This window comes from Colossoma macropomum, unplaced genomic scaffold (assembly GCF_904425465.1).
Source record: "Colossoma macropomum unplaced genomic scaffold, Colossoma_macropomum, whole genome shotgun sequence".
Taxonomy (NCBI): Eukaryota; Metazoa; Chordata; class Actinopteri; order Characiformes; family Serrasalmidae; genus Colossoma; species Colossoma macropomum.
This window is the reverse complement of record NW_023494807.1, coordinates 18369816-18389052: the sequence shown is the minus strand read 5'-3', so window position 1 is coordinate 18389052 and position 19237 is coordinate 18369816. Positions and strand designations below refer to the sequence as shown.

At 38.5% G+C, this 19237-nt stretch overlaps 1 protein-coding gene across 1 annotated transcript in view; it reads left to right on the top strand.

Annotated features, from left to right (window-relative positions):
- Nucleotides 1-4435: 4435 nt before the first annotated feature.
- plpp2a (phospholipid phosphatase 2a) overlaps nt 4436-19237 on the top strand; it is a 46162-nt gene continuing 31360 nt past the window's right edge. The window contains exon 1 of the mRNA XM_036556510.1: nt 4436-4958. Coding sequence (XP_036412403.1) covers nt 4898-4958 — 61 coding nt within the window. The 5' untranslated portion in view covers nt 4436-4897. The remainder of the gene's footprint in view (nt 4959-19237) is intronic.

Below are 19237 nucleotides of genomic sequence, written 5' to 3'. Positions count from 1 at the left end.
AACTGTGGTTTATTGGTTGATTGAGTAACTTTTTCACAGTTGATGTTAACTTTTTTCCTTCAATAAATGAAAAGATCATTGTTTAAAGCTGTATTTTATGTTTACTTGGGTTGTCTGAGTCTTAAATTTTATTTGAAGTCTATTGTAGATTACTTAACAGCTTAACACGTCTTAAAGGCGCAGTGTATGATTCTGGAAAACAATTGTTGATATTTGAATTCAACAGCAAACCAAATACACCCCTCCCTTAAGTTCTCCTTCAGAAGCTCTGCCCCCAAATTCATGGATGCGCATTGCCAAGGTGAACAACACTGGGCTGGCAGACTTGTTTTTTTAGGTGTTTGTGGCCATAAAACCCTTCGCAAACATTGTACGGAGAAATACCATGATATAACGTTATACAAACAACCACACAGCAAGTGATGTAACTAATGTTAGCTAGATTGTGGGTTATGAATGTGAGGCGCCAGAATGAAACTGCTGAATGATTTAAGGGGTAACGAGAAAATGTGAATAGGAAGCTAACTTCAGGCTTGTCAACTTTCAGAGGTCTCTCCACCACTGAAACATCTTACTGATGTTAACACGGCTTTTTGCTTGATCTAAGAACTTCTTTCTCAATCTTGGTTCTTCAGATTGTCTCCTCTTTGGCTGTTTTTGGCCATCTGTCCTTCTTGACACTGTGTGAAGTTCAGCACATAGCCCCTCCCCTTTCCCCACCTTGTGCACCAGCACAAACATCCCCAGTTGCTGATTGGCAGGAATAGTCTTGTGTTTCTCGTCTCGAGCCACTTTGTTTATTTCCCTTTTACAGAGCCAGGGCTGTGTACAGACACCAGAGTTTTTCCAGTACTTCACACAGAACCGAAAGCTAGCAGACCGTGAAAAGATATGAATTGAATTTGACAAAAAGTTTATTGGATTTAAATGGTATACTGAGGCAAGCGTTTGATGATTTATGCATGTAGTTTGCACAATGCTAATTAGTGTACACAAGCCCCCATTACTTCCAGTACAAAACTACAGAAACAAACTTTGGACACCAAGCATGTCTTGGCTGATTGACTGCATTTAGAGTAAGTGGAATATTGTGCAAATTACATTTTTCAACAGACTATTGCTTCAAGGGAATCAGATGAGCTGAGTAGGGCAGATCTGCAGATTTTGGAATGTGGTGAGAATCCAGCTGATGAAGCAGCTTGAGGAAGAGGAAGGGCACGCGGACTGGACCATTTCTACTGCGCCTGTAAATCCTGACTGAGTCGCTATGTGTTTAGACAGATGGGCCGATTCCTCCATCCTCTTCCACAGCGCTGATCCGGCAACCCCACAACTCAGATAGGCCCCGTGCCAGCCGCAGGATCAGAGATAAAGACTTTTTTTAATCAGTCCTGCTCTTTGTTTGAATTCTACACAGTTTTTCATTAATTTCCCCTCAAACTGTACACTTGACAAAATATTAGCAGCCAAAAATGAGTAGTTGACAGCTTTTGTTAATCGTTTAGATGCATTTCTCAAAAAACAGATCTCCTTCTCAAAGCTCTAATCGTGAATCCAAAACAATGAATGCATTGTCACACTGTATCACCTGTGCAAAAGAATTTAAAGTGCTCAAAAAGTGCACACAACAAACCACACCACTCTTCATTGTGCAAATACTAAGAAAATAAATGCTCAATATTTACATTAAAACTGGATTCATCACACATAGTGCTATTTTTAGTAACAAAGGTTTTTCTGTGCACAAAATGTGGAAAAATTAAAAATAAATTTTTGTTTATTTTATTTATTACAGATTTCATACACAGTACTGTGCGAAAGTCAAAGACAACCCATCGGCAAAAAATTGACGATTTAAAAAAATTTTATTCATCATTTAGTGTGTCCACCCTTTGCTTCTATTACAATTTCCATTCTTTTCAGGAGACTTGCTTTCAGTGTTTCAAAGAAATCTGCAGGGATATTTTCCCCACCTCCAAAGTTCAGTCTTAAAAGTTGGTTGCATTTTCTGTTTTTTTGGTCCAGATATTCCCAAGCACATTCAGTGATGCTGATATTTGGATTTTGGGGTGATCAGTCCATTGTTCTTGGAGAACTTCTTTGTTTGAGTTTTTTCTCCTTTTTTGTCTATTTTCGTTTCTCAGTAACAGCTTCTTGGCAGCCACACATCCTTTCAGGCCCATAGTGTTGAGTTGTCTTCTCACAGTGGAAGGATGGAGCTTGATTTTCTCCTCTCTCTTAAAGATAAAAGCTTTAAGTACTGTTTATCTGATGGGCACAGTTTTGTTGGTCTGCCAGGTCTTTCAGAGAGGGTGTATGCGTGTGTGTGTGTGTGTGTGTGTGTGTGTGTGTGTGTGTGTGTGTGTGTGTGTGCGTGTGCATGCATGGCTGTGTACTTAACTCTTTGTGGCGACGAAATGTCTCCAGGATGATGGCAAACATGAAGGTCTTCATGCAATGTGGACCTTTGGCTGCTCCCCACAAAGAACAATGCATTTTCCTCAAGAAATACAACTTTTATTTGAAAAGGAACAAATATTTCTTTTTGTTTCCGGAGAGGGAGTTGGGTTAGAGTTTGCTTAGATGTAGCGTTTACATAAATCTTCAGAAGTCAATGCAAACATCCCACAAAGACAGGAAACATGCATGCGCCAAGTGTGTACAAAGAGATATTTCTGCTTTTAAAGTTTCTTAATATCAGAAATTCAGTCCCATTTAAACAATAACAATGTATTAACACTACTAAACAAAATGACTAACATGTCAAAGTTCAGGACCTACTTGTATGAATTATATTTTAGCATTTAAGATTTCAGTTATTAATAGCAAGAAAATGAATGGCTTTTCACAATTTACATCAAACTTTCAAACCATTGACTTCACTGGGTTAATAAAGAGGAAAATTGGCTCATTGGTTGAAAAGTAGACCCCCATGACTGACTCAAGGATGGTAGTTCTTCATTTTGTAAGTTTCCTGAGCCATGATAACAAATGTGAATTTCTCAAACAAGCCAGCAAATGCTAACAGCGGTTTAAACGGCTGCCTGGGCCAGTGTTTATTCCTCTTCAGCCTGTTGATATTATGATCTATGTGGCTAGATTCATTTTTTCTCTTGCCACTGCCTAACTTTACACAGAGCACCGATTCGTTTGAGATCCAAAGGACAAAATTACAGAAGAGAACAGTGAGACGCTGCCTGTGAGGAACATGTGCTTCTAGGACAGGATGAGTGAGACATCAAATGGGCTATAAGCATAATTAACAAGATTAAAACAATATATTTAAAAGAGAATGTCATTACATGAAAAGTCAAATTGGAAATTAAATTAGAATAATTAAAAATCAAATTTAAAATTAGAAATTAAGAGTTAAATTAAGATAAAAAAAGTGTTGTTACAGAGGAAAAGAGCTAGAAACGCTACCGGCATTTTACACTGAGCAGAAAGCTGCTCAATAGGAACATTTTAAGCCTGGATTTAAAAGTGTCCAGTGTCAGGTCTCTTCTAATCCTCTCTGCCACATGATTACATTTAAAGGGGAATTCCACCAATTTTTCTAAATGTCTGCATAATTCAGTGGTTGAAATGTAAACAGTGTCATTCAGAGTGGTTTGATGCAAAATGGTTCATTTGTAGAGAAACTGGCTGACTCTGATTTATTTACAGTGGTGGTGATAGGAGCCAGGGGTCCTGATGTCTACAACACCATTATAGCCATTCTATTTACTATCCAAAAGTACCAACGTACACAAGTCTTTTGAGGTTTTTATATGTAATGTTGATTATGGCAAAATGTGGTAAATCTGAAAATAAGAGCTCTCTTTGGGGACTATTTTGCCTTAGAACACCGTTAATGTATCCCTCCACCATAAACAGATTAGAATAAATTGATTAAAATGTTTTAGGCCAAAACTTATCTCAAAACTACTGTAAAACAAGTATTCATAACCATTTAATGCAATAACTCTCTGTGATGCAGCTTTTAGAGGCCTTAAACTCTTCAGACGTCTGGTTCAGGTTCTATCACTACCGCTGTGAACAATTCTGACCTAAGTTTCTCTAGAATGAAGCATTTTGCACCCAACTACTCTGAATGACTTTGTTTACATAGTAACCATTTAATTATGCTGATTTAAAAAAAAAAAAAAATCGATGGAGTTTTTTTAAGAACAGCATAGAAGCTAAACGCTGCTTCACCTCCGGCAGGACTAACTGCCTAAAGGCACTGAGGCTTTGCCATTTTTTCACATATTGACAATGGCGAAATAAGTGAATAAGTGTCTCAAGGTAGTTGCTACAGAGTAAACAAGCTGTTTCGATGTTATCCGGAAATTTTAAAACGTTTTTAGCTGAGCAGATCTTACGTTTATGTGAATTAAAAGCTGTGACCGCTTTTCATGGGAAGAGGAGGAGGCGGAGGAGGCGGAGGGCGGCAGTGAGAGTGAGCGTGGGTCGATGACGTCAACTCCAGGTCGTAGAGAGCCGGCAGAGCTCAGAGAGGTGAGAGAGTCAACGACCTACCGCACCGCAGCGTGAGTGAGAAGTGTTTCCTGGAGATTTCCCCGCCGTCCTCTTTCCGCCTGAGAATCCTGCTATGCACTGACGCTCCCGTGAACTCATGCCTACAGCCTAAACTCCACAGGCAGAGAGATAGATAGATAGAGAGAGATAGAGAGAGCAGATAACCAAACCAAACCAGGCTCCGTCTCTGCGCCTCAGTGTTTGTGTGTGCGTCAGTGAGTGGAGACGATCCTGCAATCAGTGCTCAGGTAAACGCAGCAGAGGATCCGGAAGAACTCGCACAGCCAGTTGTTGTGTTTTTGCTGGCGTTTCCAGCGTGGAGCTGAAGGAGCTGAAGTTCCCGAGAGTGTGAAAGTGAGAGGACAGCTGCTCAAACATGATGGAGTTAAAGAAGAAGAAGGTGTTCATCCTCCTGGACGTCCTCTGCGTCCTTGTCGGTGAGTTTGATAGTGGCTTGTCAACATGGCCGACGGTGTCACCTATTATTTTGAAGAGCTTGGCTAACACGAGGATAAGTCTCACACACTTACTACAGGAGTACAATAAGCCACTACAGCCTTCAAGAGTTTGGCACCAGTTCTTATGTGAATTACTCATTTTATGTACAGTAAAATACAGATATACATACTCTAAAGCAGACACCCAAATGTGTTTTGTAGATGTATTAAGTATTGCAAGTTATTCAGAGAGACATAACATGCTGTAGCAGGGGTGTAACGATCCTCTCAGCTCACCATTCGATTTGATACTATGCTGAGTTCACGATTCGATATTCTCGTGATATTTTGAACAGAATACAAATGGAGAAAAGAGATGACTGTCAGTGTTCCTGCACGGCTGACTAGTGCGCATGATGGAGTGACCTGTAGATTGAGGCTGTTTTTTTGTGAATTTTATTTCTCAAAGAGTGCAGTTACATTTAATGCCATCATTAATTCAGTGTCCATTCTTCATGATGCCCTATAACATCTCCACAGTGCCCACTGTCATATAGGCTGACGGTATTAGGAATGTTTAAGCTGAGAGTGAAATTTGTTCAGTTTCATTCCTGCACACTACATTCTTAAATCTGTGTCTAGAATAGATTAGCTTGATGTATTTTTTTATGTCGTGAGTCGGGAGTTGGTTTTAAAAAGTGAATCCTCAGAATTGAGGCCAAAAAGGGCCAAATTGCCAAAAAGTCAAACAAAAAAAATCTCTCTCACACACACACACACACTCTCACACTCACACACACACCATTGCTTTCCCTAATGATCTTGACAGAAAGCGTGCCAGTTCTCGGTTTTTTAGCCTTCATTTGCTGTTAATTTATACACTTTGTCAGTTATAGACGACAATCAGACAGATGTTTTCAGTAATATTATGTGCAGAAGTGAGAGGTGCAAGTAATTCTGATTGGAGCGAGCTGAATCCAGTATGTCAGTAGTTCTCAGGTCCTGCGAAATCCCATATGAAACAATTCTACTTTGCTAAAGAACCTTTCAATAAATGGTTCTTTAGAAAACCTTTTCTGCAAATGTGAGTGTGGAGAACCTTAAAGTTTAAGAACACCCACATAATGAAAAGGTTGTAGGAAGAATACACACACACACATGCATTTATTCATGTACACACTCCCATGCAAAAAAAGAAAAGGGCCAGGCTCAAATAACTGTTTTTTTTACTGATAGTTTTGGCCTGGTCAGAGTCCAGATTTAAACTATATAAAGAATATTTGGTCTCATATTAAACACAAACTAGCTTGGCAGAGTTATGAGGCTTTCAGTGCTGAGTGGAACAATATTGACTTTTCTTTCTGTAAGAGGCTGTCTGCAAGTTTACCCACAAGACTTCAGCATTTAAAGAAAGGGAAAAGCTACCACATTCTAAGCTGCTTTCATCTATTTCTTTAATTCTTGCTAATTTACCGACTAATGATTTGTTCTTAAGACCATTAAAAGCTTAGTGTTATACCGTTTTTTTTGCATGGGAGTGTATATATCACTGTTGTCAGAACAAAACCTCCTATCTCCAAAATGGTAACTTTATAGGAGAAGGAAAAAACATACTTTACTTTTAATGTAAGTCAGTGGACCCAGACTTTTTTCCAAGTCAGTTTAGGACATTTCTTTGGGTCCAGTGATCAAAAATGTACACACAATGTAAAGGGCAACAGGCGTTTTCATATTATGTCAGAAACTAAAAAACGACACAAATGGAGATGCAAGGTTTTGTTCCGACAGCAGTGACATATATATTAAGAGTGTACTCACTTTGAAGAAGAGCTACCCTGTTAGATTTATAGGTCAATCATTGTCACAGTGGCTTTGAGATACTACAGGTGTAGCGATTTCAATACATTCTTGGAAAAAAAAAAAGTATATTGAAACTTTATTGGCAGTACGCCCGACTCCTACGCTCCTGAATATCTCTTGTTTGCCACCTTTTGCAGAAACCACTTCCAGTGATAAAAACTAGACATCTGGTTGCATCCTATCTATTTTTGTTTTGTTTGTAGCTCAGTGATGCTGTGCAAGATCATATTTTGCATGAGAACATGCTATTTTGCAAGTTTTTGTTTTGAAACAATATTTGAATTTTTCTGAGCTTAACCAAACCAAATCGTGTCTTGACCTCAAAATCATGTTGAACCTGAAAGTATCATTACACCCATACAGTGTAGATGCTCATATTTAAGAGGAATGTCTGAAAGCAGTCAGAAATTGAGAGCAGACTTGTAGATTAGTGAATCTTTTTAACTGACTCTCCATAATTTTCAGACAGTTGACAGTCCTGGTTGAGGTCCAAAGCCTTGAGTTTCTCTAACATGCTCTTCAGGATGTTGAGCTGGTAGCATTACTGTGGCAATTGCTCACCTGGGGGTTTAGATCCATTCATCTGAAAGACCTTCTCAAGAATGCAATTTGCCAGCTTAGAATAGAATAGGCTGCCATTAATAATATTAATTCATATTAAAGGTGCAGTGTGTAATATTTAGTGGCTTCTAGCGGTGAGCTTGCAGATTACAACCAACTAAATACCCCTCCCTCACCCCTCCCTTTCCAAGTGTGTAGCAGAACCTACGTTGACTGTCAGGTTTTTGCTAAAAGGCTAATTCTAAGCTAACAAAAACACAACAGTTCATCACCAATGAAAACTATGTACTATATTCAATTTCTGTTAATCAATTCCCCTAAATCTTGCACACTGCACCTTTAAGTCATATTAATTCCAATGCAGTCCTCCAGGAACCCCCATTTTTACTTTGTCCCATCTTCTATCACATCTGAAGAACATTCAGAACAAATGATCCGGTACAGTTGTGTTGTAAGTTGGGATAGAACAAATCTGTGGCCTATCGATGGTCTCTAAGGGCTGAACTGAGAAACACTGAGATTATTTAGCAATATTTAGACTCTGTCTTGCTGGCATGCTGTAGTAGGTGAAAGTTTCTTTAATGTCACACGCATCTGCCAAATTCCTTGTCTGAATTCTAGCTTAAGAAATCTACTGATACCTCATTGGTAATGACCCATTAAATAGGCATGTTTTAAGCTCTGAAAGGCAGCTAAAGTTTGGGTCAGCGAGCCTTACATGTTAGAACAACCTGTCATGTTTCACAAGCTTAGCCTGATATTGACAAGTAGTTACCTTTAATAGTCAAGGTCATTTCATGTGGCTCAACTGTACTTAATCAAAAGTGTTATTGTCCATTATTATTGTCCATCTCTCATAAATTCTGTTCATTGTTAGTAATGGAGTGGTATTTTGGCATTATGAGGAGTGTTATAAATCATGAGTGTTATCTTTGCATGGCCTGCCTGGGCCTGATCAGGGCATGGCTGCAACGATATGGGCACCATGCAAGTTCCAGGATATCTGCTCTGAACTACTGGCTAACAGCCACAGTCTTTTATTTCCCTGAGTGAGGAGATGAAAACGCTTATTAAAAGTGAGGCTTCACGCTTACTTATTCGAAAGCATTGAAATATGAAAAGATATTTGTTCATACGTTTATTTTAATGGTCACTTATAGCTCACTTATGCTCATTGTTAATAACCTAATAATAATCTGGTGAAATTATCTGGTAAAATGATTAGGTTCAGGGTTAGGTTTACATTTTTGGACTGAGGTTAAGTGGTTCTTAGCTTACATGTTCTTACATTTTATATTTTTCCTCTGAGGTTCGCTTGACATTTGTGTGGTGTTGTGTATCAAAAGTGGTCATAATCCATTTTACATGACTATTTTCAGCCTCTCTTTATCTCTTTATGTTCTCTTTATCTTCTCCTACTCAAATGCCACTAGCCAGGTGGAGTGTGTATTTTACTAAGTACCAAAGGTTTTTTTCATCTAATGTTTGACCTAAAACTAAGCTAATGTATGGGAAACATATATTTTTTTCCCCAAAGTGTGAATTTTAACTATATAACATGCTCCATGCATTTATTTTATTTTAAGTGCTAACAGTATTAATCTCCTGTACACTCAGACCCTGTTTACACCTACATACATGAGGCTAATTACTCTAAACAGCTTCTGCTTGTAAACACTGATGTAAAGCTGGTGTATGGAAATGACCACCATGCTAAACTGTGATTTTCTGAATAGAACAGGAGACAATACAGGCGATTGGTTGTTACATATAAGCCAGTTTGCATATTATGTGCCATGTGTCAACTGTACTGCAATCTGACTAACTAGTGCTGGATTTTAATAACCAAATGTAAATCCATGTGGTTCAAATCAGGTTACAGTCCAGGTTCAAGTCACATCAGATGACCGGGAGTAAACTTAGTCTTAGTGTCCGCACATGAACCACAGATACTTCCGTAGTAAAAATATGATTGCTTTCTAAAAAATGCATCACTGAATGGGTAGTACTGCATGGCTGAATCAGCATAGAGTACTATGCAAATACAGATCAAATTGCTATTAAGTACAAGTTATTTATTTTTGAGCATCAGGAAAAAAGCAGAAAACATATTTAAAAGAACAAAGGGAAGCCTCAACAACGTAGTGTAATGTCTACCCTTTACCTGTCTTATAGCTTTATTATAACTTCCAAAAAGTCTCCTTTTTTAGGAGACTTGCTTTCAGTTTTTCAAGAAAGGGATGTTTTTCCACACCTCCAAAGTCTGTGTTAGAGGTGAGTGCTGGTGGTCATTTGCTAGTCGGAGGTAGCTGGTGCATGATTTCCGTTGACGCTCATTCAGTGAAGCAGGCCTAAGTATTTATGCTCAGCTAGCATGTGGCTACACATTCCTGCACCTGTTTGTATATGTGTGTGTGTAATATGAAGAGTGAATCAGGGTAGCTTGTTGAAACTTGCTGTGGATTGAGTCGAGTGGTGTGGGGCTTAGATTTGCCTGCTGTCAGTGGAGGTCCCTCAACCCTTTTCTTTGTTCTTGTGCTCAAATGAGAGGGTCGTTAAGGAAAGCCATATTTACTTATATGCCCAGACGAGGTCAAATATTTGTGGATGTGTCTGGCTTTCCTGCCCGATGTGTAAAGTACTGGGTGAAAGGCACAATAGTAGCATGTAACAAACATTAGCTTTTCTGAGTGCAGCTGCCACACAACGCAAAACTCTGTAAAAATACACATAGATGTTTTGTTTTTAAGTGTTCACTGCAATAATTTCCTGTGAGTCCATTGTGAAAGCCTAGGACAGACGTAAGACAATCCACTTGCAAAGGAAGGGGAAAGTCAAAGGAAAAGAATTGAATAAAAAGAAGTTATAAAAAGTTATAAAAAATATTAAAGATACAGAAAATGGGACTGTGCCAACTGTGCAAGACCTGGTAGACCAACAAAAGTGTCACCAACAGATAAACAGCACTTAAAGCTTTCATCTTTGAGAGAGAGGAGAAAATCAAGCTCCACTCTTGGTTCAGATCTGAAAAAAAATCCACAGGTGTTTCATCCTTCCACTGTGAGAAGACAACTCAACACTATGAGTCTGAAAGGATGTGTAGCTGTCAAGAAGCCCTTACTGAGAAAAGGAAATTTGCAAATGAAACAAAGAAGCTGCTGGTGTTCTCAGCACAATGGACTGACCACCCCAGAGCCCAGACCTCAACATTACTGAAAATGTTTAGGATTACTTAGATTGTGAGAAGCTGAAAATGCAACCAACCTCTAAGATTTCTTCGAAAACTGAAAGCGAGTCTCTTGAAAAGAGTGGATGCTATGCAGGCAGACTTGTGCATAACTGCCCTTTTAAGTGGTCATTTTATATAAATAAATAAATAAAGGGTGGTCTCTGACCTTTACAAAGTACTCTATAGTCCATGTATGGGCCATAATCTATATATAGATTATGCAGTGTGGAGTGAATGGTAAGTTTGAAATGTTATCAGTGTTAACCTACTACATCAAACTATTATTTCAAAAAAGCAACAAGTTGTTTTCAATGATTTGGGCCCCATTTTGGTAAAAATAATGAAGCTATAAACCTCCTTAAACCCATCTTCAAACCTGCACCACCAAAATCAGTAGCCCTTTGTGATGCAGCAGGCTGTTGTGAATCTCATCAGTGCAGGTGTGAAAAATGCATTTTGGATTGGAGAATTGGAGGCTCGTAATGAGCTTTGCACTGATCATTCAATAAGACTCCCTATAAGACTGCTTTAGTGTCACCCACTGTGAGCTTTTGTGCTCGGGAAATCCGGACATGGGAGGATTTGTTGTTCTTGAGCGTGGAACCTGGGTGTTTATTTGTTGTGGCTCACTGTTATCTGTTCACGTGGGATCTAGTGTGTGTGTGTGTGATTAAAAACTGCTGTAGCATGCAGTGCCTGTTGTAGAAACAAATTTAACAAAAGTTTCTTTTTCACTTCGTGAAGTTTAGGAGAAGCCATTGTTACATGGATGGGGTGTAGAATGGGTTGGGAGTTTAGAATTTTATGGGTTTTAGTGCCATTTTTATGCATTTGTGGAGATAAGGAGGGGCAATGTGGCAAAAATATAGCATGATCCTTAAAGACATTTCCAAAATGCAGAATATACGTCGCAATGTTGTGTTTTTTCTGCCGAGGTTTGCACACAGTTTGAAACAAAATGCACCAGCAAAACAGCAGCACCGCATTTGAAACAGTATTTTTAATTTGCAAAAATGAACTGTTTTATCAGGAACAGGAGGAAAACTCAAAAACATCTGGTAAAAATAATAAATAAGATGATGTCATAATGAGCTGATAGCTAGTCAGCTACTTGTTACTATGCAGTTTATGCAGTTACTTTACACTGGTAACAAACAGGCTCTCTGTAATTGGTCTTTATGATGGATGCAGTTGTTTAGTGTTCTAGATACTGATGAAAGCAGTAATAAAAAAAAAAATACTATGTTATTTTTATTTTCATACCAGTGGCAGCTTAAAGTGCTGTAGAGACAGGTGATAAAGCTTAACAGTGATAGAGGGAAGCTATGAGTATTAATTCAAAATCATATCATTATAAACTCATGAAAGCAGATTGTAATGTATTTTATCATGATATCTAACATATTGCAGCCCTACGTACAGTTACTGTCATTCTCTTTATTTTGAGGCCACAGATCATAACACTCATAGCAAAAGAATAGTTAATACAGTTCGTACAGATCCAGATCCATCAAATTCAATTGGTTTCAAAAAGAAGAATGTGGATGTTTACTATACTTAATAAACAGGATGTCTCAGTGTGATCTATCTATTATTTAAAAAAACTGAGCTAGGCTTTCTCTTTAGCCTCTCTGTGGCAGTTTTGGTAGTTTAGCAGCTTGACCTGAGTGACCATGGCCTTAAATGTTTCAGACAGCCCAACAAACACGTTTATCCCAAATCTCTGTAAAAATTAAGTCGAAAGCCAGGAACCTCCCTCGCTCCACACACACACGCCTGGCCCAAAGCCTCGTGACTTTCTGCCTAATTTCCTAGGGGATCTTATCAAGCTTTTTCCTTCCTTGTCTTTTAAGCCATGCTTTCATTTTGTGCGTCTGTTCGTCTGTCCGTTCCCACTCATTATAGTGCTGTTCTGTTTCATCTTTTTCACCTACGCCCATGTTTTCTTCTTCACAGCATCCATAATCCTGCCAGAAAGCTAAGGACCATTTACAGCATAAACAAATTGCAGCGTTAGTCCCTCCCGCTGTGTGTGTGTTTGTGTGTTTTGAGATTAGTGTACGTGTATGTAGTGCTCCAGCCTCAGAGATTAGTCAGGCTGAGATAAGTGAAGATTTTAGAGCTTTTTTTTTATCATAACATCTTTGTTCTTTTACCACATCAACCGGATGTTTCACCACCTGATGGTCTAATTATTTGTACGTGCTACATGTGTGTCTGTTATTCATCATATTTATATATATTGTCGCTGTCAGAACAAAATTTTGTATCTCCAAATGGCAAGTTCATGCTATATGTAAATGTTTATATATTTTTTATAGGTTTGTATGTACATACAGGCATGCAGAGACACTGCACGTCTTAAACACCCAAGACATATTATTTTAAAAAGGAATTTAGTTGAGCAGTAAGAGTTCATTTGCTCAGATTTCTTTTCTCAGTACACTCTTATTAAAAACAAATAATCAATAATACAGTAAGTATTGTATTTTATGTTTGTCAGTGTGGTTGTGTACGCATCTCCAAACTTCTCCTCAAGGATTATTAAGGTGTTATCAAGGTGTTGTGTAGTTTTCAAGTACGTGGGCTGGCTGAGCCGGACACAATGTTAGGTTTGCACAAGCATGAAATTGAAGTCCAAACCAGACCCATACCTGCGACTTTGAAACCCACCCCAACACCACACAGACTGCTAAATTTGAAACCCAAACCTGACCTAAATCTACTCAGACGCACAGAGATGAATTACCATAGACATAGTTTTACAGGGCTTTGCTTTGTTACGAAGTTTATTGACTGTAATGTAATGCTGGGATAAACTGGGTGTAAAACTGGGTCATGCGTGTAATACAATGACAGTATTTGTCATCTGCATGTTTTTGTGGAATTGCCAGTTGTGACTGGCAGAACACAGCATCCACTCTTCTCTCAGCTGTTAGCCCCACTGTGCTGAAGTTCCTCCTGCTACTGCTGCTACTGCAGAAACGCATACACTTTGGGCAAACTTAACAACTTAACAAGCAAAGTGACTTCTCAGCCAACCCAGCACCTACCTCTCATCATCCATAGAGTGACTGTGACTGATGTACTGTGTAATTGTACATCATTCAGGGTCTCGTTCATTCACTCCTCAAACTCTGGAACTATTCCAAATGGAGAGTGAGAGCGAGAGAGAGAGAGAAAGAAAGAAAGAAAGAAAATGCGAATTCTGGTGCGCATTATCTACATAAGCATAGTCCTTGAAATAAAGGCAAATCTACCGGGGGCTCCAGAGTGGTGCAACTGTCTAAGATCGATCCTTGGTGATGTCACAGCTGTGTGTAGCCAGGAATCCAAGAGAACATCAGCTCTCTCTGGGTGGGTAGGGTGGACCTCCCTTGCCCCATCACTGCCAGCCAACACAGGCATATGTTAGCTGGTGTAACAGACGTAGCAATTTGTGTTCTTGTCCAAGCTGTCCAATGAAGTTGCGTTAGCGGCAGTTTGAAAAGATTCGGTGGTACTTAGAGGAAGCATGTACCCTTTCAGCATCGTAGCATCGTGTGATTGAAGACCGAGCTAGCGGCTAAAACTGGCTATGACTATATTGGGGAGAAAATTGGGTAAAAATTTGGTTTAAAAAAGGAAAACAAGCTGAGCCTGATGTTGTGCATGAGAAATTGACCAAACCTGAAGCCTGGAGATCTGCTACTTGTTGTTCGATGTTAATAAATCAGTTAATCACAAATAATCAAGTAATCAACAACAAACAAGCAAACCATGGCTTTGGAAGTTTCCAAAATACATGGTTGGAAAACACATCCTAGGAAGCATTTAAAAAGATTTCTTAAGAAATAGATAATAACGCTGTGGCAAAAACTACAACTGGATGTGTTCATCAGTAGAATTTATAATGTGCATTCTTATCATGCTAATTGCCAACTATCAAGAAGGTCAGTTTTAATCGCTAATTTGTATTAAATCGAGTAATTGTGGTGACCCTAATGTTGACCAGCCCTTGTGCTATGTGGCTGTCATTCCATAGAGATGTGAGGTTCAGTGGAGCAGTAGTGTTGGCGAGCTTTGCTGTGGTTTAATCAGCTAATCATCTCTCTCTGCAGCTCCACTGAGCACTCAGAATGCATGAACAAAACCACAGGCCACAGGAGAACTTACAGCTTAACAGAACAGCAGGACATGGAGAATGAGGGAGAGATGGAGAGATGTTCTGGTAAATGGGGGAGGCAGAACATTAAGGGGGATGTCAGGATGAGGGTGGGGGGTAGAAAGATTAGTTTACACAAGATAAAGATGTAAAAGGGAATACAACCCAAGCTTAGATGGAGATGAAGCAGGAGGAGAACAGGATCATTGAAGGATTTAAGAGAATGGAAAAGTGAAGAAACTTGATTGAATGGTTGGATGATAGAAGAGAGAGAGGCATGCATAGTGAAAGCAGCAAGGGCAGGAAGTATGGAGCCTTGGTTCAAGAAAGATGTGTCAGATTTCACAGTTTGCTCACTGAGCACAAATGCACACACACACAGGCTTCCCGTCAGAAGTTCTTGGGCATGTTGCCTTTCTGAGGAAGTGATTTTAACTTTTCTTTTTGATTTTAGCAAGGAAGAAAGTACCTCTTGTTGTTCATTTAAAGGAAAGCTTTCAAATAGAGCTCCTCAGGGCGATGTCATTGAAGAACCACTTTTGATTTCTTTTCATGGATGGTTCTTTAGAGGAATAGTTTGGCGAAAAATCAAATTTAGATAATTTTCCGTTTACCCCAAGTGCAGTCGTTAAGCCAAGATAGTTTGGTGTCAAAATTTTGCTTCTTTGGTTTAGAACTTAAGCTGCAAGGCTAGCATTTGCTAACAAACACTGGAAGGCAATAATCACCATTACCATTTCAGTAAATACATGCCCCAAACTTCTCTCAACCTGCTCAAACATCGCCATCCAGGTCTTAATTCAGGTTGTGCAGACAAGCTGATGTGGTTTAGGTTTTTTTGTCGTTCTTTGTATTTAACCACTGACTTTGTACAAGCATTCTAATCTATGGTAGGTTAAAATTTTAGACCTAAGTTATAACAGAAAAGACAGCATTCAAGTATAGACCATGCAAACATAACTAATTAACTACAAATATACGTTTTTAAAACGCCACTTGAAAAGATTAGAATGTAGCGTTTCAGTCTGGCAAAGAATGCTGGATATATGCGAATGAAACACTCCGCTACATGTGACCGTCTCCCTAGACAGTGAAAAATGGAGGAGCTTGTACAGAAGAAGGGTGTTACCGCACCCGTTTGGCAATATTTTGGTTTCCAACCAGACGAACACGGAGAACCGGTAGATGTTAAGTGTTACATGCCGTCTATGCAGAAAACCGATCATCACCAAAGGTGTCAACAGTAAGTACTTCAGTACAAGCTGCCAAGCCATGGATACTTCAGCAAGACAGCGGTGTCTGAGATGTATAATAATGTTAATTGTGTATGAAACAGTCTAGGTTGTTAAAGACTATAATCATAATAATATTAATAATAATAATTATTATTTCTTCTAACATAACTGTTTTTTTCCAGAATTAAGATTCACTGCTATAATTCTCCTTTGCTGTTCCACTGAGATGCAGCAGTTCACTTACATAGGCTGCAGTAAAATGATCACGTGACTGAAAGGCCCACTCACTTGGGTTTTCTTCATAAATTCATTTTTAACACGATAATATCGTTTATCGCGATAATTCCGGAGACGATAATCATTTGTCTAAATTTACATTATCGCCCAAGCCTAGCTTGAACCTGAATATACACATGAAGAAATGTCAGTTGGATGCTGGACCCACCAGTGACTATTCAATACATATATTCTTATACACTGAGATTTTGCATGGTAGCCTTACCGAACGTCTCTCTTGCTACTGAATGTCTCTTGCGTAGCTTATCAATGTAATTTGAAGCTTTGTGAAGATTTTGGCATGTATTTGTGGTTTTGGTGACTATTTACTTTCAGTGTTTGTTAGCACCGTTAGCCTGGCAGCTCCATTTGTAAACTAAAGAAGCAAGTCTTGGCTGACCTACTGCATTTGAGGTAAGTAAAAAAATCATGTAAATTTGATTTACCCCTGAGCTTTTCCTTTAAAGGGCATCACAGAAAAACCCACCTGTTCTCATTTTTTTACATAAAAGACTTTTTCATTTACATATATCCACCTATTCAGCTTACAGCAGTTTAGCCCCACCCATTCACACTAAAGTTATTAGGAGTGTTTCAGTCAGGACAGAATGAATGGGGCACAATGCAGAGCAGCCAACCAGAACATTGAGGTCATTTACATATATCAGTCACAGGGCTCAGCAACAAAAACTGTTTTATTCTAAGAGATAAAACAAGTTTGGAAAACAGTTGTGTAAAAATGAAACATGACTTTTTTCAGTATATAAACCCACACACATGTCAAAAGGGGAGCTCAAGGAAAAGAAAGAATAGGAAATACAAGAAAAATGTAGGATATGGGCCCTTTTTGTAAATATGTGCAATTGGGAGAAAACTTTATCAAGTCTAAAGAACATCCACGTAATATAAAAGATATATACAGTTTTTTCTGGAACTTTACACCCAAACCAGAACCAATTTCTAAGACCATTTGGGAACCTTTATTTTTAAGAATGTGTTAAAATAAAACAGCTGTTTGCTAAAACCTTGAGTGTATTTTGCAATGATCTGCAGGTTTTGGCAAAATAAAGATTTGGCAGTGTATCTTTATAAGCTGTTCTAAAAGCTCATAATGAAACTCTATTGGCTTAAAGGTGGTTTAACCTCTTGAAGCATTTTGCAAAGAAAAATAGCAAGAACTAAACTAGGGGTGATCTGTGTGGCATTATTTATTAATAGTGAGATAAAGTACATCACATTATGTGACTACGCTTTTCTGAGCATATCCTGGCATGTCTTCATTACTTAAAGAGCGCTGATCAACTGCATGTGTCACTACAAAATCAGCATAATTAAGTCTGATTGATTGGATTAAGTGCAGCGCAGAAATTGAAACAAATACAAAGCACTGTTGATGTTTTTTTTTAACATGTAGGTGCACTGTTTTGAGTTTATCGACTCAGAAAAACTAGATCCTGTTGCATATTGTATACTTTATACTTTCAGAAAATAATATAATTCTGCTGAATACGAAGCCTTAATTTTTGCGTTAATGGCAAAACGGATGTGGCCTTGCTTTGGAAAAAGTTTGATAATTGCTAAGTTCTGAACTGTAGATGCCAGATGTGTAAAATTTTTTATTTCTCTGGTTTGCGGTGTATTTAACGACCAAAACAGAAGATACAGAGATGCGTGCTTATCGTGTTATGTCTAGCTGAAAATGTGGATTTTTTTTTTTGTTCTTTGGAGAAACTTTGGTCCTCTATATCTCTACACTGTGAGACATCAGAACTTTCAAGCTTTGGCATTTATTACTCATGTTACAGTGTACGGTGGCAAAGAATTGTGTATGCTATCGTAATAAAGGTTTTTGATTTATGAGCCATTAAATACAAAAGAAAATGACATCACGCCTACATTTTAAATGCATGTTGCTCATGTACGACAAGGGACATGACAGAATGAAATAATGCCACTGAAAATAGCACATTTTAGGTAACGAATGTACCAAATATAATCTATTGGGCAAAATGACATTATTTCCTGAATATATTGCTCAAATTTGGGATAGTCAGTCAGGACACGTTTGAAGCTTTCACATGGACCGTAATTCTGTATTCCTGTACTATGCTGCCTTTTCTCTTTTTGTTCTTTTTTGTTTCTTTTTCTCTGGTCAGCTGTGTGAAAGTTTGTGTCAGTGCAGAAACAGATTTATGAAGTTCTTTGTGCTATGTCCTGTCTGGAGCTGAAGTGTGTGTTGCTCCATCGTCCATCCAAACGCATTCTCCCCCTCAATTCATCCTCAGCCTGACAGTGTTGTTTCCTCCCCAACCGAACAACAGCTGCAAACATGTTGCCCTCCTTTTTAACACAGCTTTAAGCAGACAGTTTGTTGACCTTAACACGAGGGGTGGGTTGGCTTGCTTTTACATGACGCACTTTGTTTTACTGGTCAGCGTTTTGGAAGCTGTGTTGTGCAATACTGACCTGGGTCAATAGCATTTTGACACAAGTAAGATACATGCAAAAAGAGAGAGGTTACACTCAGGGCTGCATGATTTTGACCAAGAAGATAACAGTTTGTGATTTTTTTTTTTGATGACTAACATTTTTATAGAAAAACAATTAATTAATATGATGCACTCATAACTCAAAACCCAGCTGCCTTCCCTTTTTTCTTTTGTCTAGAGTTTTGTCTTTTTAGCCCTCCATCAACACACTTAGCCCTCCCTAAGAGAAAAAGTTTGGGCATTCCTGCCATAAAGAACCTCATTTGCCTCCCTAAAGAACCGTTTCCATGGATGGTTCTTTAAAGAACCATATTTGTACAGTAATATGCAAAAGTTAAAAACCATCCTTCATCTATTTAATTTTCAGTCAAAACAACCATTAAGTACAAATAATTCATTTTTCAGGAGAGATTTCTGAGGATATTAGATATAAGATGATCCGCTTATACAATAAAGGGCAAGTACAAAACAGGAGTTTCCAAAAC